The following is a 17,037-nucleotide window of genomic DNA, read 5'->3' as shown; positions in this document are numbered from 1 at the left end:
TTAAGTTGGGACGCTGCCTTCTATAAATTGTCGAACCGTAGTCCGGTAAAAGCTTACCAAAATTGCAGAGGTAAAAAAAGTACCAAAGGTTCTACAACACAGAAAACAACCATCTTCATTTTCGCCGACATGTTAACACCATATTTTCTATGGCATGTCACTGGGTGTGAACCATTGTCATTTTCATCTAGCACAAAGAAAGTTGTTTAGAAATACTGGAAAATGTGAAAACGACTTTTTTACAAAGGTCCTGCATATATTAAAATACAATATTGCGTTCTGTAAAGGTCCTCGCTTAGGAAACCTTTCTCCGACTTCGGGAACAAGCGTGTGCTGCTACCTATTTGGGAAACTTTAGACTACAACATAAGAATTTATTTACATTACATAGAACCTTACCAGGCCCAAGTTAAGGGTGTAGAACATGTTATAGCACAAATATAATACTTGTTTCTGATACAAATATAAGTGACATAGTTATGACAATAATTTACAAACTTCAATAATATTACATTTTATAAATAATTTTCTACACTAGGGTTACCTAGTGTCTGCCATTATTCTAGTTATTTTCTTTTGTATATAAAATACTTTTTTGCTGTGTTGATTTCCCCAGAAAATAATTCCATGTGTTATGATCAAATGGAAGTAAGCAAAATAGACTAATTTTTAAGTTTCTCTTTTCACAGGATGTGTCAGTCCTCATAACAAGGTATGGTATTCAAATTAGCAAAGAAGTGATTCATGCAAATCTGGAAACAGTCAATTTCAGGATGTTAGTATCAACATCAAAGAGTATGGGTTTAGACTAAGCATTAATGGTTGGCAGTAAATCATTGATATATTTGAGGAAAAGCAAAGGACCTAGTGCTGAACCTTGAGAAACTCCATGTTTTATAATGCCCCAATTTTAATGGGTGCTAGAACAGAAACCTAAATAATTGCAATTAGTGTTGCAGAGGCAGAATAAGGTTACAGTGCAAAGGATTAAATTAAGAGTTGGTCATATATCCAGTCTAATGATCAAAAAATAATGGGTAAACATTTAGTGGATTGGATGCAGTGATCTTTATTTTGGAAAACATCAAAAAAGAAACTGATACCAGAATTTACTCCAGAGTTTATAACAAACCATTAGAAAATCAACAAGCTGTATGCAACTTTCTTCACAAATATTTATAGTGCAGTGTGAACCATGAACATTATGTTATTCTATATATTTAGATAAAATTTGTTGTAATGATTTGTTTTATTTTATTTCTAATTATTACAAATTAAAAATAAAATATATTTTGCTGGTGCAAGTCGCCTGTTAAATTAGCTATACACCTGTTAAGATGTTAAGGGAATGATGAAAATAAAAGCATAAGCGCTTTAACTCCATGAAGTTTCCTAATTTAACCACATTGTATTCACTTACATACTTCACAACCTTTTCAGAGTTGTAGCTCATAGTTAGTGCAGTAATTGTATTTTGTCATTGGCATGTTGCTTATTAATAAAACGAATAATGTATTTAATGAAGTATAATATTATAGCAGCAGACATCACACTTAAACCCTCATGAAATGAAAGTGAACATCTTTAACTTACACAAAGTCATTCTGAATTTCAGGTGAACTCCTTAATACAGAAAGACTGTTATAACTTTGCCATGGAATGCCAAATTCAACAGGAGTGTGTGGTTTTCAATTTCAGGGCAATTCACATGGGGCTTACTGAAAACAAAATATGATTTGGTTTGGTATTTCTCATAGTACCTCATGCTTTTACTACCACAATCTGTCACAGCACTTCAGATATGGGACATGCTGACCATTTGACAGATTTACTATTTTTTTAATGACTCTTTAAGAAATGTTTAGCAGGTGGGCTCTTGTGATCATAGAGATGAACCTTAAGGTTCAATAGGCAATTCTTGACTAGCTGAATGTACTGCTGGCTTCTCAGGGCCTCTGCTTAGCATATTTGTTAGAACCTTCGTCCTTTTGTTGGACTTAAACCCTGTAGTTAAAGACTGGCTTAGCAGCCATACAATAGTGTTTTAACTGCCCTATTCTCAAATGATGGTTATATATATATAAATAGAATGCACATAAAGTTGTGATTGTATTTTACTGTATCTAAAGATATTAGGAACACAGATATTACATAGTTTAAATCTTAATATTAATGTATAAATAAGAAGGTGTTAGTGATATTCAGCATCTATGCTAACATCACTGTACAAGTTTCATTGCTCTAATTCATGATTATCTAATAAAATTAAGGAGAAAAAGAGGCTAGACAGCATAAAATCTAAAATTAATATCACTTGATATTTCATATATATTAATATTACAGAGGCATTTTAGATTTAAATGATGCAGTTGTATAGATCTGTATAAAAACTGCAATGTTCAGAAAAGTAAATAATCTGTTTCATTACTTTGAATTAACATGTAAGTATTAAGGTAAGACAGTAATATTTTAGTACAGTCAGTTTAACTTGCATTTTAAAAGGAAAAACTCCTAGAATACATCTAATGAGATACACACAATGGGGTGAATTCCAAAAAACAGTAATCTCATATTCTTTTATTTTTAGCAGTGTTTCATACAAGAGGGAAACAAAATTGGGATGGCTGGTATCTTATTTTATATTAGGCTAACATTTGTTAACCAAAATATAAATAAGTCTACAATAAGCAACAGGATAATTTAAGAAGTACTAGAAATATACATGACACCCCACTTCAAGCACTGATTTAATTGTGTGACAGTGGGCATTAAAATTTTGTAATGCAAAGTAAAGCTATCATAAGATCCAGTGTGAGTACAGTCTGGAACTTTAGCTTACCCCAACAATATTGTCACTTCCCTACAGAAGAATGTCAAGGAGATGGCTAAGTTGAGAAAATAATCACAGCATTCTGGCCCAACCTGAGGGCTTTACATCCACTGATTCTACAGTAAATTATCCTACTTAGAGAAGTTGCACTGTAAAGTCAGGTTCTGTCTTTGTCATGGAGAAATGGAATACTTATCCACTTCAGGAGCTGCCTTTAAAAAGATTATGTTTTATTGTGTATTTATAAGCTAAAAAATAAGTTAATGAACAAACATTTTAGTTGATGAAAGACTCTCGGGCAACAAGCCACATCAGGTTGTTGAATGGTAAATGAACCATTTATTCTGCCAACGTTCTTTCACCATTCAGCCACCTGACGAAGCTTGTTGCCCGAGAGTCTTTCATAAATTTCAGTCGCCATGAAAGCTTTGCTTTATACAACATTTTAGTGTTTTAGTGAGTCTTTCATAATACCATAGATATATAGTACAACATTAAATTAATTGGTTTCCATAAACTAACAGTGATCCAGAAAAGGATAACAAATGAGTATCCAGCAGTTTCCAGAATTACATAAGGATGAACTTAATAAATGATTTCAGTAGGTCATTTGATAATAATTGAAAAAAATAGCATAACATTATGCAGGGAATTTTCCCTAGTTGTACATGATACATCATACTGGCATTTGCTATATAAAATACATGTAGGTACCAGAAATATATTTTGTAGAAATTAACATTGATTTTATATGTATATTGAAGTAAAATTGCTTATCAAATGACCATGTTACACTGTTATATAAAAATATACAATTTTTATGTTATTGAAAGAATACAAGTAGTCAGTGGAGGTTATGTGGCCGATTACAAATGCATTTCAATTTCATATGCCAGCATATTTCTTTGTTTAAAATCTTGATTTTATTTAATATGAAGCATATGTCCATTAGTCTCAATATTAAAATTTAAGTTAAATATTGACTCAATAAAAAAAAAATTATCTTAATTTTCTAAACGGGTCTGAAAGCTTGCTAAGTGCTGTGTTTTTCTCCCAATTTTCTGGTAACTTCAACTAGTAAGTGGATAAAATATTTCTAGAGTGAAAATAAATTTCCTCAGGACTTCTCTATTATGCCTTTTATACACTACAATTGCGATTTATGTGCAATAGTGGAACTACATATTCACATTTGATCATATTCACATGTTATATATATATATTTACTCTTGTTTAATTTACATTTAAAAAAATATCTTGCGTAATGATTTTTCCCTAATTTTTTTATATTTAATTTAATATTGATTGTTAGGAAGCTAACAGTGATTGTAGTATGTGATGAAGTATGACTTCGGTGGGATTGCAGAGGAAGAAACAAGGATCTGAGCATTTGTCTGGAGTGAGTAAGGAAAACCACCAAACTTCTGAGTCAGGATATTCAGCTTAAAGATTTGATCTGCTGATTGCCTGTAGGCAACAAACTGTGCTCGCTCATTCTCTGACCTGTTTTGGTAATATCTGAGATGTGATTCTCCTAACGTTTGTTACAGTGGTTGATATGATACTGTTTGTTGAACATTATATAGCATTTGAAGTCTATTTGATTAATACAACATTTCAGAAGTTTGATTTTGGTCTTGGCTGTGATGTTTGTAATTAACAATGTTCATTCAAAATGTTGGTATCTAACTACGTGACTATATGGTGTCAACACCCAAAAACAACATTCCACATTTTCATTACCAAGAAAACCATAACCTAATTGCAGAAAATGGTTGTCTTCAGGTGATTTGTCAGTATATTGGCTGATATTTTGTATACTAATAATTGCACTGTCAGAACCGAACCCAAAACATTGAGATGGACATACAGGTATATTTACTATTGAAAAGTTCTTAGTTTTTTTACCATCTGCTGCCACTAATATTGAAGGATGAAAACTGTAGATATGTCTGTTACCTAATATCACCGTAGGACAGAAGTAGAAGAAACATTCTATATATTAAATATGTGATGTCCAACATAAACTGTGACATGTAATACATTAGAAATTCATGTGTGAAGAATAACAAAGTATTTATATTATAATTTTACAGCAATCCAGTCAGGAGTTTGTTAGTAGTCCAAATTTCAAACCTAGGTCTGTTAATCCTCTTGAAGCTGAAACTTGAAGGATGGAGACGGATATTGCAGCCAGTGTCACAGCCCCCTCTAAGTAGATAGCATAGAATGTCCGGAGAGGCCCAGATGTCAGACCTACACCACCTGCTGCTGTAAAATCAAGGGGAAAGAGAAGACAGGCAGCAAATGGCTGTGCTCTGCCTACTCCAAAGATTAACACCCCAAAAGTGTAGTACAAGAAGATAGACACTGCAGGGAACCACTTCAGCCATCTAGGTGGAGAGACAGAAGGGTTTGCGTTGACCTTTGTTGGCTTGATATTAGTGTCTATTGCAGAAATCTGATCTTCAGATGTTTGCTGAATTGGACTGGATGGTTTCTTTACTGAAAGAAAACAGTATTAGAATCAAGTGTTACTAGTGAACTTATGTTGTATTTTAAAACAGTGCGTACAGACTCCATGTTCCAAAGTTTCTTTGGAAATTTTGATGGTTTGATGTGTTTACCAATAAAGAGAGGTGAGTTACTGGTCATTTTACTGCCATATTGTGTTTTGCCTCTTCCCTGCTCATTGGTTTCATATTTTAGTTACATATTTCTAGGTACTTATACCAACCACTTTCTTTGAGAGATAATTTTGTGTATGGTCGTAAACACCTATGCTGATGTGGCTACATCAAAATTTAACTCTAGGTTACTCACCACCGTACCGACAACAGCATTGGAACAGCGCTGTGGGAAATGATGTGCCAGGTTGCCATCTGGTGGCAAGAAATTGCAGCTTGACTGTTACCAGCATACCAATGTTTAGCACAAGGAGCAGATGTAACGGGATGCCAATTGCTGAGAATATCACAGCTGATATTCTGCCCAATGTAGTTCTTGGAACTGGAGCTCCAAAACCTTGCAAAATGTAAAGAACATCTTGTCTGATGTATGCGACCTGCACAGTAAAACAATTAGGAGAGCGCCTTCTGACTTCTCCTTATTGAAAACGTTTGCTCCATGAATTATATAAATTACACAATCTTATTATTACTCCTATTCAAATGAGAGAAAGGAAAGTGTGTATCTCTTAAAGCCTCCCCTGTTCTAATGGAAACTTCACCAGGGCTAGGAACATTGGCTTCTTGTCCAGTATAAGTAAAATGGCTAGAGCATGAAGATAATAACTTACTCAGAATAATGTTAATGTTCCAAATGTGTGGAGTAAAATTTCTCAACCTTTTCAAATGTAGGCCACATTCACCCTTTCTTATCCATATATGGGCCACCATGTTTAATAAAAAGATAATGTATTGAAACTCATGGCAATCTATATAAGATGTTACCAACTTACTACTGCAAACAGTTTCACATGTTGTGTATGATCTGAAGCTTTCACGGCGACTAAATACAATGAATTCTTTCCAGGTTACCAGCCGTGTAAGGTGGTTTAATGAAGAAAACACTGACGCTTCGAGAACCATCTAGTCCCTATCTCCGGAGATAGTGACTAGCTCTATCGATTGGACCAGCCCAACAGAGTAGGTTTTACCTGAAGATGGAGATAGATTCCAATTTCTGAAATGTTGTGTTTTATTAAATCTGGGACAATGGATAATGTCCAGAAAGTAGTTTGCTTCAATGCCATAAGAGTACTTTTTGAGCTCAAGAACACATATGAAATTGTGAGCTATTTTCTGCATCTTTAGCAATGAATAGTCAGAATAGCAAGTGGATATATTCAGACAAAGAAGCTACATGGCATCCAAGATATTGAATTTTATTACATAAACAGAAGCACAATAGACGGATACACGTTTTCTCCTTTGCTTTTCACATGTTCATAGTGCATGTACGATAGGGTAGGGATTTTAAAATGAATTGAAAGGGTCCAAGAAAGAACTACCAAGAACTGTAGTTTCCTTTTAAAGTAACTGTTGTTATAATGGTTGGTTATTTGGTTACTACAATATTGAGAAAGTTGTTAACAGTAATGCATGCAGTCCTCTGACATTCCACGCAAAGTACGCAACACCAGTTGATGCTACACAATCTCTGCAATTGAGATAGCATTGTTAAATAGTGTTAACCATTTTATGACATTGTACCAACTATGAATACTGAATAATATTATAATACACGGTGACTGTGAATGATGAACTTAAATTAATGTGGAAGGAAACAACGACAGAAATTTTAAAGTATTATTATGAATTTTGTCTGGAAAATCATGAAAACATGAAGAAAGCTAGTTCACAGTTTTCTATTCTGGTATTGATAATAAAGCAGGCTCCTCTTTGATGCAGCCTAATAAGTATTATGCTGACATCCTTTTTTTTAATACAAATTCACAAATGTTTATGAACTTAAAAGATAAATATTGAAGAAAAATAATCAAATGCATATAACTGATTTTTGTAGATGGCATAATGTTAACAAGACTGAATGTAAAGGCAGTTTAAAGGTTATAATAATGAGTTACTCCACTGTAAAAAAAAAAGGCATTTCACTAACTTTGTAACAGATAAAAGAGTATGCATAATATATAGGGAAATTTCACCTAACAAAGGGAAATGACCGACCAACAGACAAAATTAGCTATGGAATGGAGACTAAACTAAAATCAATATCAAATTCATAATAAATTGACAAGCCCACATTCACTGCTGTTTGTTCTCCCACACCTACTCTCTTACAAAAATAGTGCTCAAAGGATAAGAAGAAAGATAGTGGGATGGTTTGTAAAATTGTTTAAGTTGTAATTATTGATGAGTCATTTCCATAAAACTCTAGAATTTTACAAACATAAAAATTATATGGTGGAATTTTAATTCTAGACTATGATAATGTGTTTGAATTAATAATTTTTTCATTAACACTTTCAGTGAACGGGACAAGATATATTGTCAAGAAACAACAGCCAAATCTTCTTGTAATAATATAAATCACATTATATAAATAAGATGATTAGATCAAGGATCACAAGGTAGGTGGGACATGTAGCATTCATACGTGAGATGAGAAACAAGAACATAAATTTGGTTGGGAAATCCCAATGGAAGAGACCACTTTAAAAACGTAAGAAGTAATGGTAGGACAATGTTAAAATGTAGATTTGAGAAACAGGGTTTCTAAGAAATAATTGCCTTCTTATTTTCAGCTGTACCTTGTAACTTTCAAATAAACATTGAGTACAGGGCTGAAAAGTTTTTCAACAACTTCATCTGAAAGGGCACAACTCAACTACTGATTTCACACTGATAAATGGTCCTGAAACATTTTGATATATTTTTTATTTATTTACATGTAACTTGATTATAACATTATTTTTACAGTGCACTTCCAAAAATACATTTGTGTGCTTCATTTCGCGATTATGCAATTAAATACTTCTGTTAGTAATTTTCTTGTTCACTTTTGAATTTCACTAAGGCAACAAATTTCGAAGGCTTCTAGTAATTTACTGGCATGATAACATGTGCATGCTCTGATTTAGTGGTTCATTTCACCATAACTTTGTCATTGGTGTGTATTTGCACCAGTTTTCTCATTTTCACAACAAAATTTATTATCAGTAAATAAAAATCAGTTCCCTTGAAAAGTCTCCATTTTGAATAAACAAAATATGGTACAAGGACTGTATCTAGAATGAGATTCAAGAGAGAAGCTTACAGATGAGGAGCCAAATGTTTGGAACATTTATTTTTTCTTATTCAAAAGATAAATGATCAGATGACATGTGGAAAGAAGTAGCAGTATTAGACAGGTACAAAGATTTATAAGATCCGTTGTTGGTTTATCTTGTAGTGCAACACCCGATATCAAGGATTATTCTTGGTCCATCAAATACTCCACACTCTACCTATCACAGTTTCTCGTCACATTATTATTGGAGGAATCTGTACTGATGTTTGTATTACATCCTTTAAGTAACTAGCAGCCTGCCACTACAGAGTATTACAAATAAAGAGATGAAAGTTTTTCATGCATTTATTCTATACTGGGGGCACAAAAAGAGGTACTGTTGCACAAAAACAGTACTAGAGATGTCTTATTTAAAGGAATTATTCAAAACGTAATTATTCATATTTCAATATTATGCAGATAATGCAACAGTACCCCCACCCCACCTACAGAGATAAGCAGAAGTAGAATTGCCTATGTAAGCTGAGAAATTCATGTACCTAAATTTACGACATTTAGAGGCGTACTACCGTCGGTGGCCTCTACAGCAGGAAAATTGATTATTGCGACACTTTTTGGCATAACAGAAGGAATGCCCCAAAATTTTGGTTCTAGGGCCCTGAAAAGAAAAAATGGGGTATTATAAGTAACAATGACTGCAATATCACAGCAGCGTGCTTGAAAGAGGTGAGAGGCAGGTAAAGGTGTAGCTGAGGGGAATATTTGCTGGTAACAATGCTTTGAAGGCCCAAGTACTGCAAACTGCAACATACAGGAACTATATTGACAGGATGGACAATACGTCTGCAGAAGCTGCAAAACTTCGAGTGAACAAAAAGCTTTTATTCAACTGTCATAAATTATTATATAATAGAGAAGCTGTATGAAGCAAAATGATCCACTTGTAATTTAGGAAACAATTTTTTAGTGACCTTTTCCTTGCAGCAGAAGACGGTGCTGTAAATGGAATGGGAATGCAACAACTAGTTAAAAAGGAGAACAAGCCCAAAATTACCCCAGTTGTCCCATCTGGAGAAAAAGCACATGAAACACTAAGCAATGAGTGTGTAATATTGTGAGGCCCCTGGTGTTGGACTGCACATTTCTATGTGCTAGAAACTGTGCCAAGCAAACCTGACCCTCAAATGGCAAATTGTATTATGGGGGAGAAAAATTGGTTGAACCTATGTTTGTGTGAGTGTATAACAGGAACAAAGAATTCTACAGTTGTTTGTCTGAGGGAAAAGAAATGTTTACACAATGTGTTCACATTTTAAATTAAATACATTAATAATATCACAATATCTTTCAAAATATGAATCAAATGTTGGCAGAAATTGTAAATACACATGATATTCCTTTCAATTAGAAGAAATCTTGCAGAGTGACAGCTTGAGGAACAGTTCCGAGTGGTAAAGTAAAGTCTTTCGAACAATGTGTAATTTACTTAATTGTTATATACGAGTGTTTAAGAAAAGATGCAATGTTTTATCAAAAAAAACATGCACAGTGTAGTGTAACTGTGGGATTTAAATCAGGTCAGCAGGGGCTATGGAAATTTAAAAGCCTGGTACTTTAAAGGTTAAATTTGATATTGGTAAGTTCTGTAACATTTTTGAACACATTCCAACTTTATTTGAAATGCACAACAATAATGGGTGCTTTACACGAAGACCACATGTGTTTCTGCACACTGAAGTAGCTGGGTTGGGAATCTCCAGGCTGTCTTGGTTATAGTTCAAAGATCAAATTATAAAGAAGTAGTCTTAACTGGTACTGTTTCTAAACTTCATCTTAATAGAAAATAAGCGTTTAATTTTTTCAAAGTTAGAAATGAAATACAAGTGGACCTCATCTGTAATAATACCAATGGAAAAGAGTATTCATAGCCATCTCTTAAGTACTGAAGCTTACATTTTATGAACTTTCAGCAACAGAATGTAAAAATAAAATGAAAAGTTTTGACATAATCCCTCAGCAGTGAAAGGGTCCCAATAGTAAGAAAGGCAATGTTTAATTTCACATGTGAAAGCTGCAATTTCTTATAACAGATTCCAATCACTGAAAATTCTTTACATAAAGTGTATAAAATAATTGGGATGTCTGCCTGCACACATTTCACTGTTCTAGGAATGTAATAAAACTTACTACTTCAGATTCACACTAAAAGCTCTAAGTTGAATTTTATTTTGGTGTATACTGTTCATTTATTGCCCCAACTGTCTATGAAACTGAAATGATAATTTATCAGATTTCAAAAAGATTCTTTATATAAAATTAGTGTTTATTTTTTTATTTGTAGTGTTCTGTCTGACGACAGGTCCATATATCATGAACAGGATCCTTTCAACCCCTTCAGGTTGTCAGGGACCTGCTCATACATATATACATTCTTGGCAGAGATGATCAGAAGTGGTTTGCCATTGCCTTCTTCTGTGTGTGAATGGAGTAATTGTTGGGATGCCACGGAGAAACCGGGGAAGCCCCCGGAGGAAAACTCCATGATGCCTAGACCACGGCCTTGCCCAACACAAGTTATAAATTTGAGCACCACCGGGAATTGAACCCGGGACCCCAGGCTTACAAGGCTAGTGTTCTGACCGCTAGACCACCGTGGAAAATTAGTGTACAACGTAATATTTAAACCTGATAGTATTAAGATCTAAAACTTTATTTCAAACATGATTCAATGAAATATAAACAAAATTAATTTCTTAATATGCAGTATGGCTAGCATAACAACATACATGTATTTTCAGTAAGTGAGCAAGCCCATGAAGACCAACACAGAATGAAAAGGGGTCAACATATTTGTCAAATATGTGTACTTTATTGGAGCACAATTTTGCACTCGTGTCATTTTTATGTGTTATAGAGAAGGTGTTATTTCAACAGAAATAAATGCCTAGTACCAAGTATGATAATAATCCAAATGCATCTTACCTAACGTGGTAAGAAGTGACACGGAAAATAGTAGACACCCTGCGTAACTCCATATCTTGCCTTTGCTGCCTCCTTCTCCATAGCCTTCACTCACTGCTTCAAGTAGCATTTCTTTGTGTTTATCCACATAATACCCTATCTTGTTATGCCACCCTGGTTCCTCCTGTTTTAATATCCTTAAATCCCCTGACAATTCAATCACTAGTTCTTCTTGCCTAGCCATTAGTTCTCTTGCTACCTGCTCCTCATAGGGTCCTTCTGTTGCTCGGAATGCAGTGGCACCTAGCAAAGCCCAGATGAAGAGTATAACCCCTAACCCACTCTGGGAAAATGTCCAGCGACCTACAAGTTGCAAAAAGAATCGCATCCTTTCAGAGCCACAGAATTCCCACTCACTGCTGTTGTTAGCAGAGCAGCCACCTGCTGGTAGAAATCTCAAGCGATATTGTGGTGAAGGAGAAACCTGAACCCCAACAGATATACATTGTTCTGCAGTAAACTCTTTATTGTCTATGCTTATTGGTAATGCTATGTCTTTATATGTCAGTTTTGAATTACCTAATTGAACCTCACTTTCAGCACGTATCACTATTTCTGTATCATCTCCATTTCTGTTAACATTCCTGTTTAAGTCAGGATCATAGTTCTGAATATTATGTTGTCCTTCCTCTGCAGAAGTGTGTGTTGCATTCATTTCTGATGTCCCAGAAATGTGCTGGTAATCCTGCTGCTCTTCTGGCAAACTATTTTCAACAGAATATGCTTTCTTTGATTGTGTCTTTGCTTCCTTGTTTGTTTTCTGTTTTGATTTTCTTGGTGGTATCTTTGGTGGTTCTGAGGGATGATTATGAAGATTCTGGCAGTCTTTCTGCCTCTTTAGTTGTTCATAATTATCCTCGTATTGTTTTGGATTATTAATATTGTCATGATCTTTCTGTGGCTTTGACATGTAAATGGTTACTCCACCATTTTTATCCTCTTTGATATTACATATTCTCTGTGAGGTTCCATGTGGTTGCTGGCTCAAGATCTGAAATCAAAAATTATTTGTTACTTGACTCTTCAAACACCCAAGGCTTATACAAAATATGTTATTAAATGTATGCATAGTATAAAAGTTCTGGTATATATGCTCTGTTATTGCCTCTACATTTTTAATTTGTGAATGCTCTTTTGTTAGTATTGTTAAGTAGTTATGAGAGGGTGTTGTTCTATCAAAACATAACCTTTGACATTTCTGAATGATGCCACTGACGTCAGAGTTGTCTGTAGTCAGTGATCTTTCATGGGCACATATCTAGCTGGGGATTCCCCAACATGGTTTAAAAGCCACTTTGTGCATTAAAATGTAGGTTTTCATGTAATATTTGTGATTTATAAGGATAGGAAATTAACTGAGTACAGTTGTCCTAAGATTTTCAGTAAAATTTTTATTTATAAGATAAGATTTAGTTATGGCTTCTTAAAGAAACATATTAAGAGCATCATACCAGAAGGGTGTATCAACATATTTGCATATTTGGAAATATTTGGCCCAACAACTTAAAATAGTGGGATGTATGTTATGCCAGAAGGGCTCATGCAAATCTACAAAGAGAGACAAAGAATTATATTTGGGCATATGAACATTATAAATGCACATTTGTAGAACCAAATAAATGTAAGAAATATGTCACCTGTGAATCATCCATTTTGTTGATATGCCCTTTTGGCATGACACCATCAATATAGATGGAGGGTGCATGAGGAGAACATCTGGGAGTAAGAAAAAGAAGGAAAATAAGATTACAAAATGAGGAGCTTCATAATTTATACTCTTCACTTAATATTGTTAGAGCTATTAAATAAAAGGTGGTGAGGCAGCTGGAACATATAATGTGCATGGAAGAAATAATAAATGCATACACAATTTCAAATTGAAGACCTCAATAGATGAAACCATTCGGTACAGTTAAGCACAGATGAGAAAATAATATTAACGTGGATATTGGAGAGACAGAGTGTAAAAGTGTGGACTGGTTCAAGTGCCCAATACAGTCCAATGGCGAGGCTTACATGAACTCAGTGATAAACGCTTGGGCTCCAAAAAAGCAGCAAAATTCTAGACCAGCTGTATAATTTTTTAAGGTCTATTGTTTAATAGATACATGTTCCGGAAACTGGCCTTGCCTCCACCATCAGTTGAAAGCATAAGAATTAATGTGTTGGATTAATTTGACAAAACTAATCGCAGTCAACAGAAAAGGTTTTGTACTTTCACCTGGTGATGGAAGCACAGCAAGCTACCAAAATACTGTTTTTTAACCAAAAGACAAAAAAAAAGTCCAAAAATATGTACCAGTTTGAAGACAGACTGGACTAACTAACACCTCAAGTTTCTGAATGTAATACATATTAAAAATTATTTACAACAGCCAGCTTCATAGGAGAGCAGAATAATTTTACTGAAGCAAAGGCAGGACCTAAAATTACAAACATATTGTAATGGAATATTCTTGATATTAACTTCTCAATATATTATGGTGAAAGTAGAGTCTTTTGAGTGCTAAAACCATTCTCTAAGGCACTTTGAATTGATAAAAGATATGATGATATTTCTTACCTTAACAAAAATCTGGGTGCTGTGACTGCAGTTTTCAATCACTGTTCCAGGAATATTTGGTTGAAACTCATCTTCAACACTTTCCTTACCTTCGTAAAATTCATACTGACTTCTACTGACATTTCCTGTTTCATAACCATCCGTTTCATCATACATTCGATTCATATCATTGTTGTGTGTCCCTGCATGAATGTCTGAAACTCCTCTCTCACCTTTCGAACTTGAATATTTTTCCTTGTTTTTAAGAATTGATGGAGGTTTTTCGTGTTGTTGACTATAAATTGGCAACTTTTGAGTTGTGTGGTTAAGAAAAGTCAGAGATGATTTATGTCGCTTTCTAGTAGTTTGTGGAGGATTAGTTTCAGGATGTGGTGTACTGCTTCTGTTGGAACCACTTGATGCACTATTATGGGGCTGATATAAGGGTGGTACAACTGGGGTTGGAATGATAGGGTAGGCTCGATTCATTCCAAAAAACATTTATCTGCAGCATTTGCTCAGTACTTGTTGATTGCTGGTTTGTTATGACATGTTAACAATAACTCAAGTATAGCTGACTTGTCTTCTTTCATAAACACCGAATAAAATATCATCAGCTACATTCAGCTACCTGTTAGCTTGACGGCAGAACACCAACTGACTGATGTGAAACATTTCAACTACTAATTCATTGTAAGATAAATTTTGCATGTTGATAACCTTACGTCACTTTCTCCTACACTTCCCTTCGTAGTTTTGATCTCTTCTTAACGTTCATAATTGTATGTGACGTCCTTGTACCAGTCTGCGCACGCAACGTGAAAATCAATGCCGTGAATTTCAGACACAACCCTGAACAACACTGGTTAAAAATCAGATAACCTGCTGTTTCATGTATGGAATTTCGAGGTATAGTATGTGAAGTCAGGTTCTAACCCCAATGTTTTTTAATAACAAACTAGAGTTTTATTTTTAAATAAAAACAAAAATAACTATTGATATATAACACACACACACACACACTATCTTGTACGTTTCGGTAACACCGCGCAGTTTCGTGACGGGCCTGCATAACTGTCAGGCGTTTGCGTGTTCGACGCAGAAAATCCAATAACTGGTTATGTCACGGGGTTCTCCGTTTATTGGACAGGGACAGGAAACAATGATTTGAGCGAAACACTGTCTTATCAAAACCCTGTTCTCGTTGAATTTAATCCTTTAGACATATTCTTAACGAAGTTGAGTTTAAAAAAAATTAATTGCACACACGCCAAAACTTGGCACTAAAAATAATTACTGTCTTGACTAGTTCAGAATTTCATAGTCAGAGAACATTACGTTTATGCTGTCTTTGTAGAGAGAGAGAGAAAGTGTATTGATTTCTGGTAGTGTTTAAATTATTTGAGAATGCTGATTTCTTTAACAGTACAAAAGTTATGGGCGGCGAAAACTAGTTTCTTTTACCAAACGAAGTTTGTAGAAAGTTCAACTGAAATAACTTTTACTTCATTGCAACATTACGCATGATTTTATTAGTTACTGATACTATTTAAAACTCATTTTGCATTTCATGGTTATTTAGTATTTTAGTTTTATATTTAACCACAACTTGAATTTATGAGTCCAGCTTTATTGTGGTTATGAAACAACGAACTTCTTAAGAAAGATATTCCTATCACAGTACCTTGCCTAACATAAGCTGTCCATGTAAGTTCTACCACCAAAATTTATGTAAGCACAGATTGGTGATATGTATAATTCTCATACTAAGATGGATTCACATCTGTATGACAGACTATATCCCTCTTTCTTAACTAATGAGATTATGTATCATGGGCAGGACTAAACAGGCTTGCAAGGATGTCTAAAACGGACGCAGGTTAAGTTTAAAATTATTGTTATAAAGATGTATTAATCCGTTTTAAATTCTGTCTCGGAAATTACGTGCAGAGGTGTCTAGGCAACTTAGGCAACGGTGCGTTGCAGAAACAAGGTTAAATACGAAAGTATTCTTTTGGGGAACAATCTAAGGAAAGCCAGTTTTGTTTATTTCGAAAACTGGGCTCTGAGTTAAAAAATAAACGGGGCATCATACAAATGGGAAAATTCAAAAAATGCTCCTCTTGGAGAGACAATCCGGTAAAAATTAATTTCTTATCCGAGAATTATGTACAGGCATGTCTAAAATACTTATATTGAGGAAGGTCTTAGAAGAAAATAGTAAAAGTAAAGAAAAAGTTTCTCTTGAAGATTCAAAACACGTATTAATTATCTATTTTAAGTTTGGAACATAAGTCACAAGGGTGTTTAAAAGGATGGCGCGTCGTAGAAAAATATTAATCACCATAGTTCTTTAATAAGCGAACGCTTGAGAGACGCGTGTGCGAAAAGTCACAGTCAGGCCAACAAATATTTCTGAGGTAAACTTAGTGACTGTGATCTTGTTTATTTGGAGCACTAATTTAATTTTGGCCACACAGATTAGCAGTAGCCCCCAATCTACTCTAAACAGCATCCGTTTGAACTATCACTGAAGTTCTCCTCGACAAACTTTTTCCAGTGTAGGCCTATCCTATACACGAGTCCACGTGGTCAGACTAATTTCTAACACTAGAGCAGGGCGCTCCTTTCGGAGCTCCTAGGGGGGTCAAGTTTGTAAAACGCAACCAACCTTGGTTAGTCCCGAAGGGGAGTTAGTTTAGTGTCTCATTCAAGTGTTTTAACCCCTGAGTAAGAAACTAAACTAACCCCCCCCCCGAATGGGGGGTTTAAACACTTGACCAATCCCCCGAAGTGGGTTGGTTGCGTTGGTTGAGTAAGACACTAAACTAACCCCCGTGTATAAACAAATATAAGGTGACATTTTTGATGACGTCATTTTTTGACGACAACG

At 34.7% G+C, this 17,037-nt stretch overlaps 1 protein-coding gene and 1 long non-coding RNA gene across 5 annotated transcripts; one reads left to right on the top strand and one right to left on the bottom strand.

Annotated features, from left to right (window-relative positions):
- Nucleotides 1-2,096: 2,096 nt before the first annotated feature.
- On the bottom strand, nucleotides 2,097-15,883 carry LOC110835848 (uncharacterized). Of its 3 annotated transcripts, none has more exons than XM_022076504.2 (4): nucleotides 14,166-15,883; nucleotides 12,122-12,593; nucleotides 5,654-5,854; nucleotides 2,097-5,335 (listed from the first exon to the last, which is right to left on the bottom strand). In XM_022076504.2, the coding sequence occupies exons 1-4, from the start codon at nucleotides 14,643-14,645 to the stop codon at nucleotides 4,935-4,937; spliced, it is 1,554 nt and encodes a 517-aa protein (XP_021932196.2). In that variant the 5' UTR covers nucleotides 14,646-15,883; the 3' UTR covers nucleotides 2,097-4,934. The 3 variants fall into 3 exon arrangements, with proteins under 3 accessions (XP_021932196.2, XP_021932187.2, XP_021932190.2); XM_022076495.2 differs by having other exon boundaries at nucleotides 11,564-12,593; nucleotides 14,166-15,874; XM_022076498.2 differs by having other exon boundaries at nucleotides 5,194-5,335; nucleotides 5,654-5,894; nucleotides 11,564-12,593; nucleotides 14,166-15,879.
- Nucleotides 5,335-13,319, top strand: LOC110835853 (uncharacterized). 2 transcript variants are annotated; one of them, XR_015535962.1, is made up of 3 exons: nucleotides 5,335-5,469; nucleotides 6,365-6,477; nucleotides 7,822-13,319. It is a non-coding gene; the product is annotated as an uncharacterized LOC110835853 (long non-coding RNA). The 2 variants fall into 2 exon arrangements; XR_015535961.1 differs by lacking the exon at nucleotides 5,335-5,469 and having other exon boundaries at nucleotides 5,852-6,477.
- Nucleotides 15,884-17,037: the final 1,154 nt, after the last annotated feature.

This window comes from Zootermopsis nevadensis, unplaced genomic scaffold, assembly GCF_977971745.1.
Source record: "Zootermopsis nevadensis isolate Lab colony 2312 unplaced genomic scaffold, Znev_1.0 Znev_ptg000020l, whole genome shotgun sequence".
NCBI classification, from domain to species: Eukaryota; Metazoa; Arthropoda; class Insecta; order Blattodea; family Termopsidae; genus Zootermopsis; species Zootermopsis nevadensis.
This window is presented reverse-complemented; position numbering and strand designations above follow the sequence as displayed.

Bases quoted from the DNA above. Each gene is read 5' to 3' on its own strand.
- LOC110835848 (XM_022076495.2), bottom strand. From the start codon at position 14,645: ATGTTTTTTGGAATGAATCGAGCCTACCCTATCATTCCAACCCCAGTT. The intron at 12,594-14,165 runs GTAAGAAATATC...TTTTGATTTCAG, and splicing joins GCACCCAGATTTTTGTTAAG to ATCTTGAGCCAGCAACCACA. The intron at 5,855-11,563 runs GTAAGATGCATT...ACATTTTGCAAG, and splicing joins GTCACTTCTTACCACGTTAG to GTTTTGGAGCTCCAGTTCCA.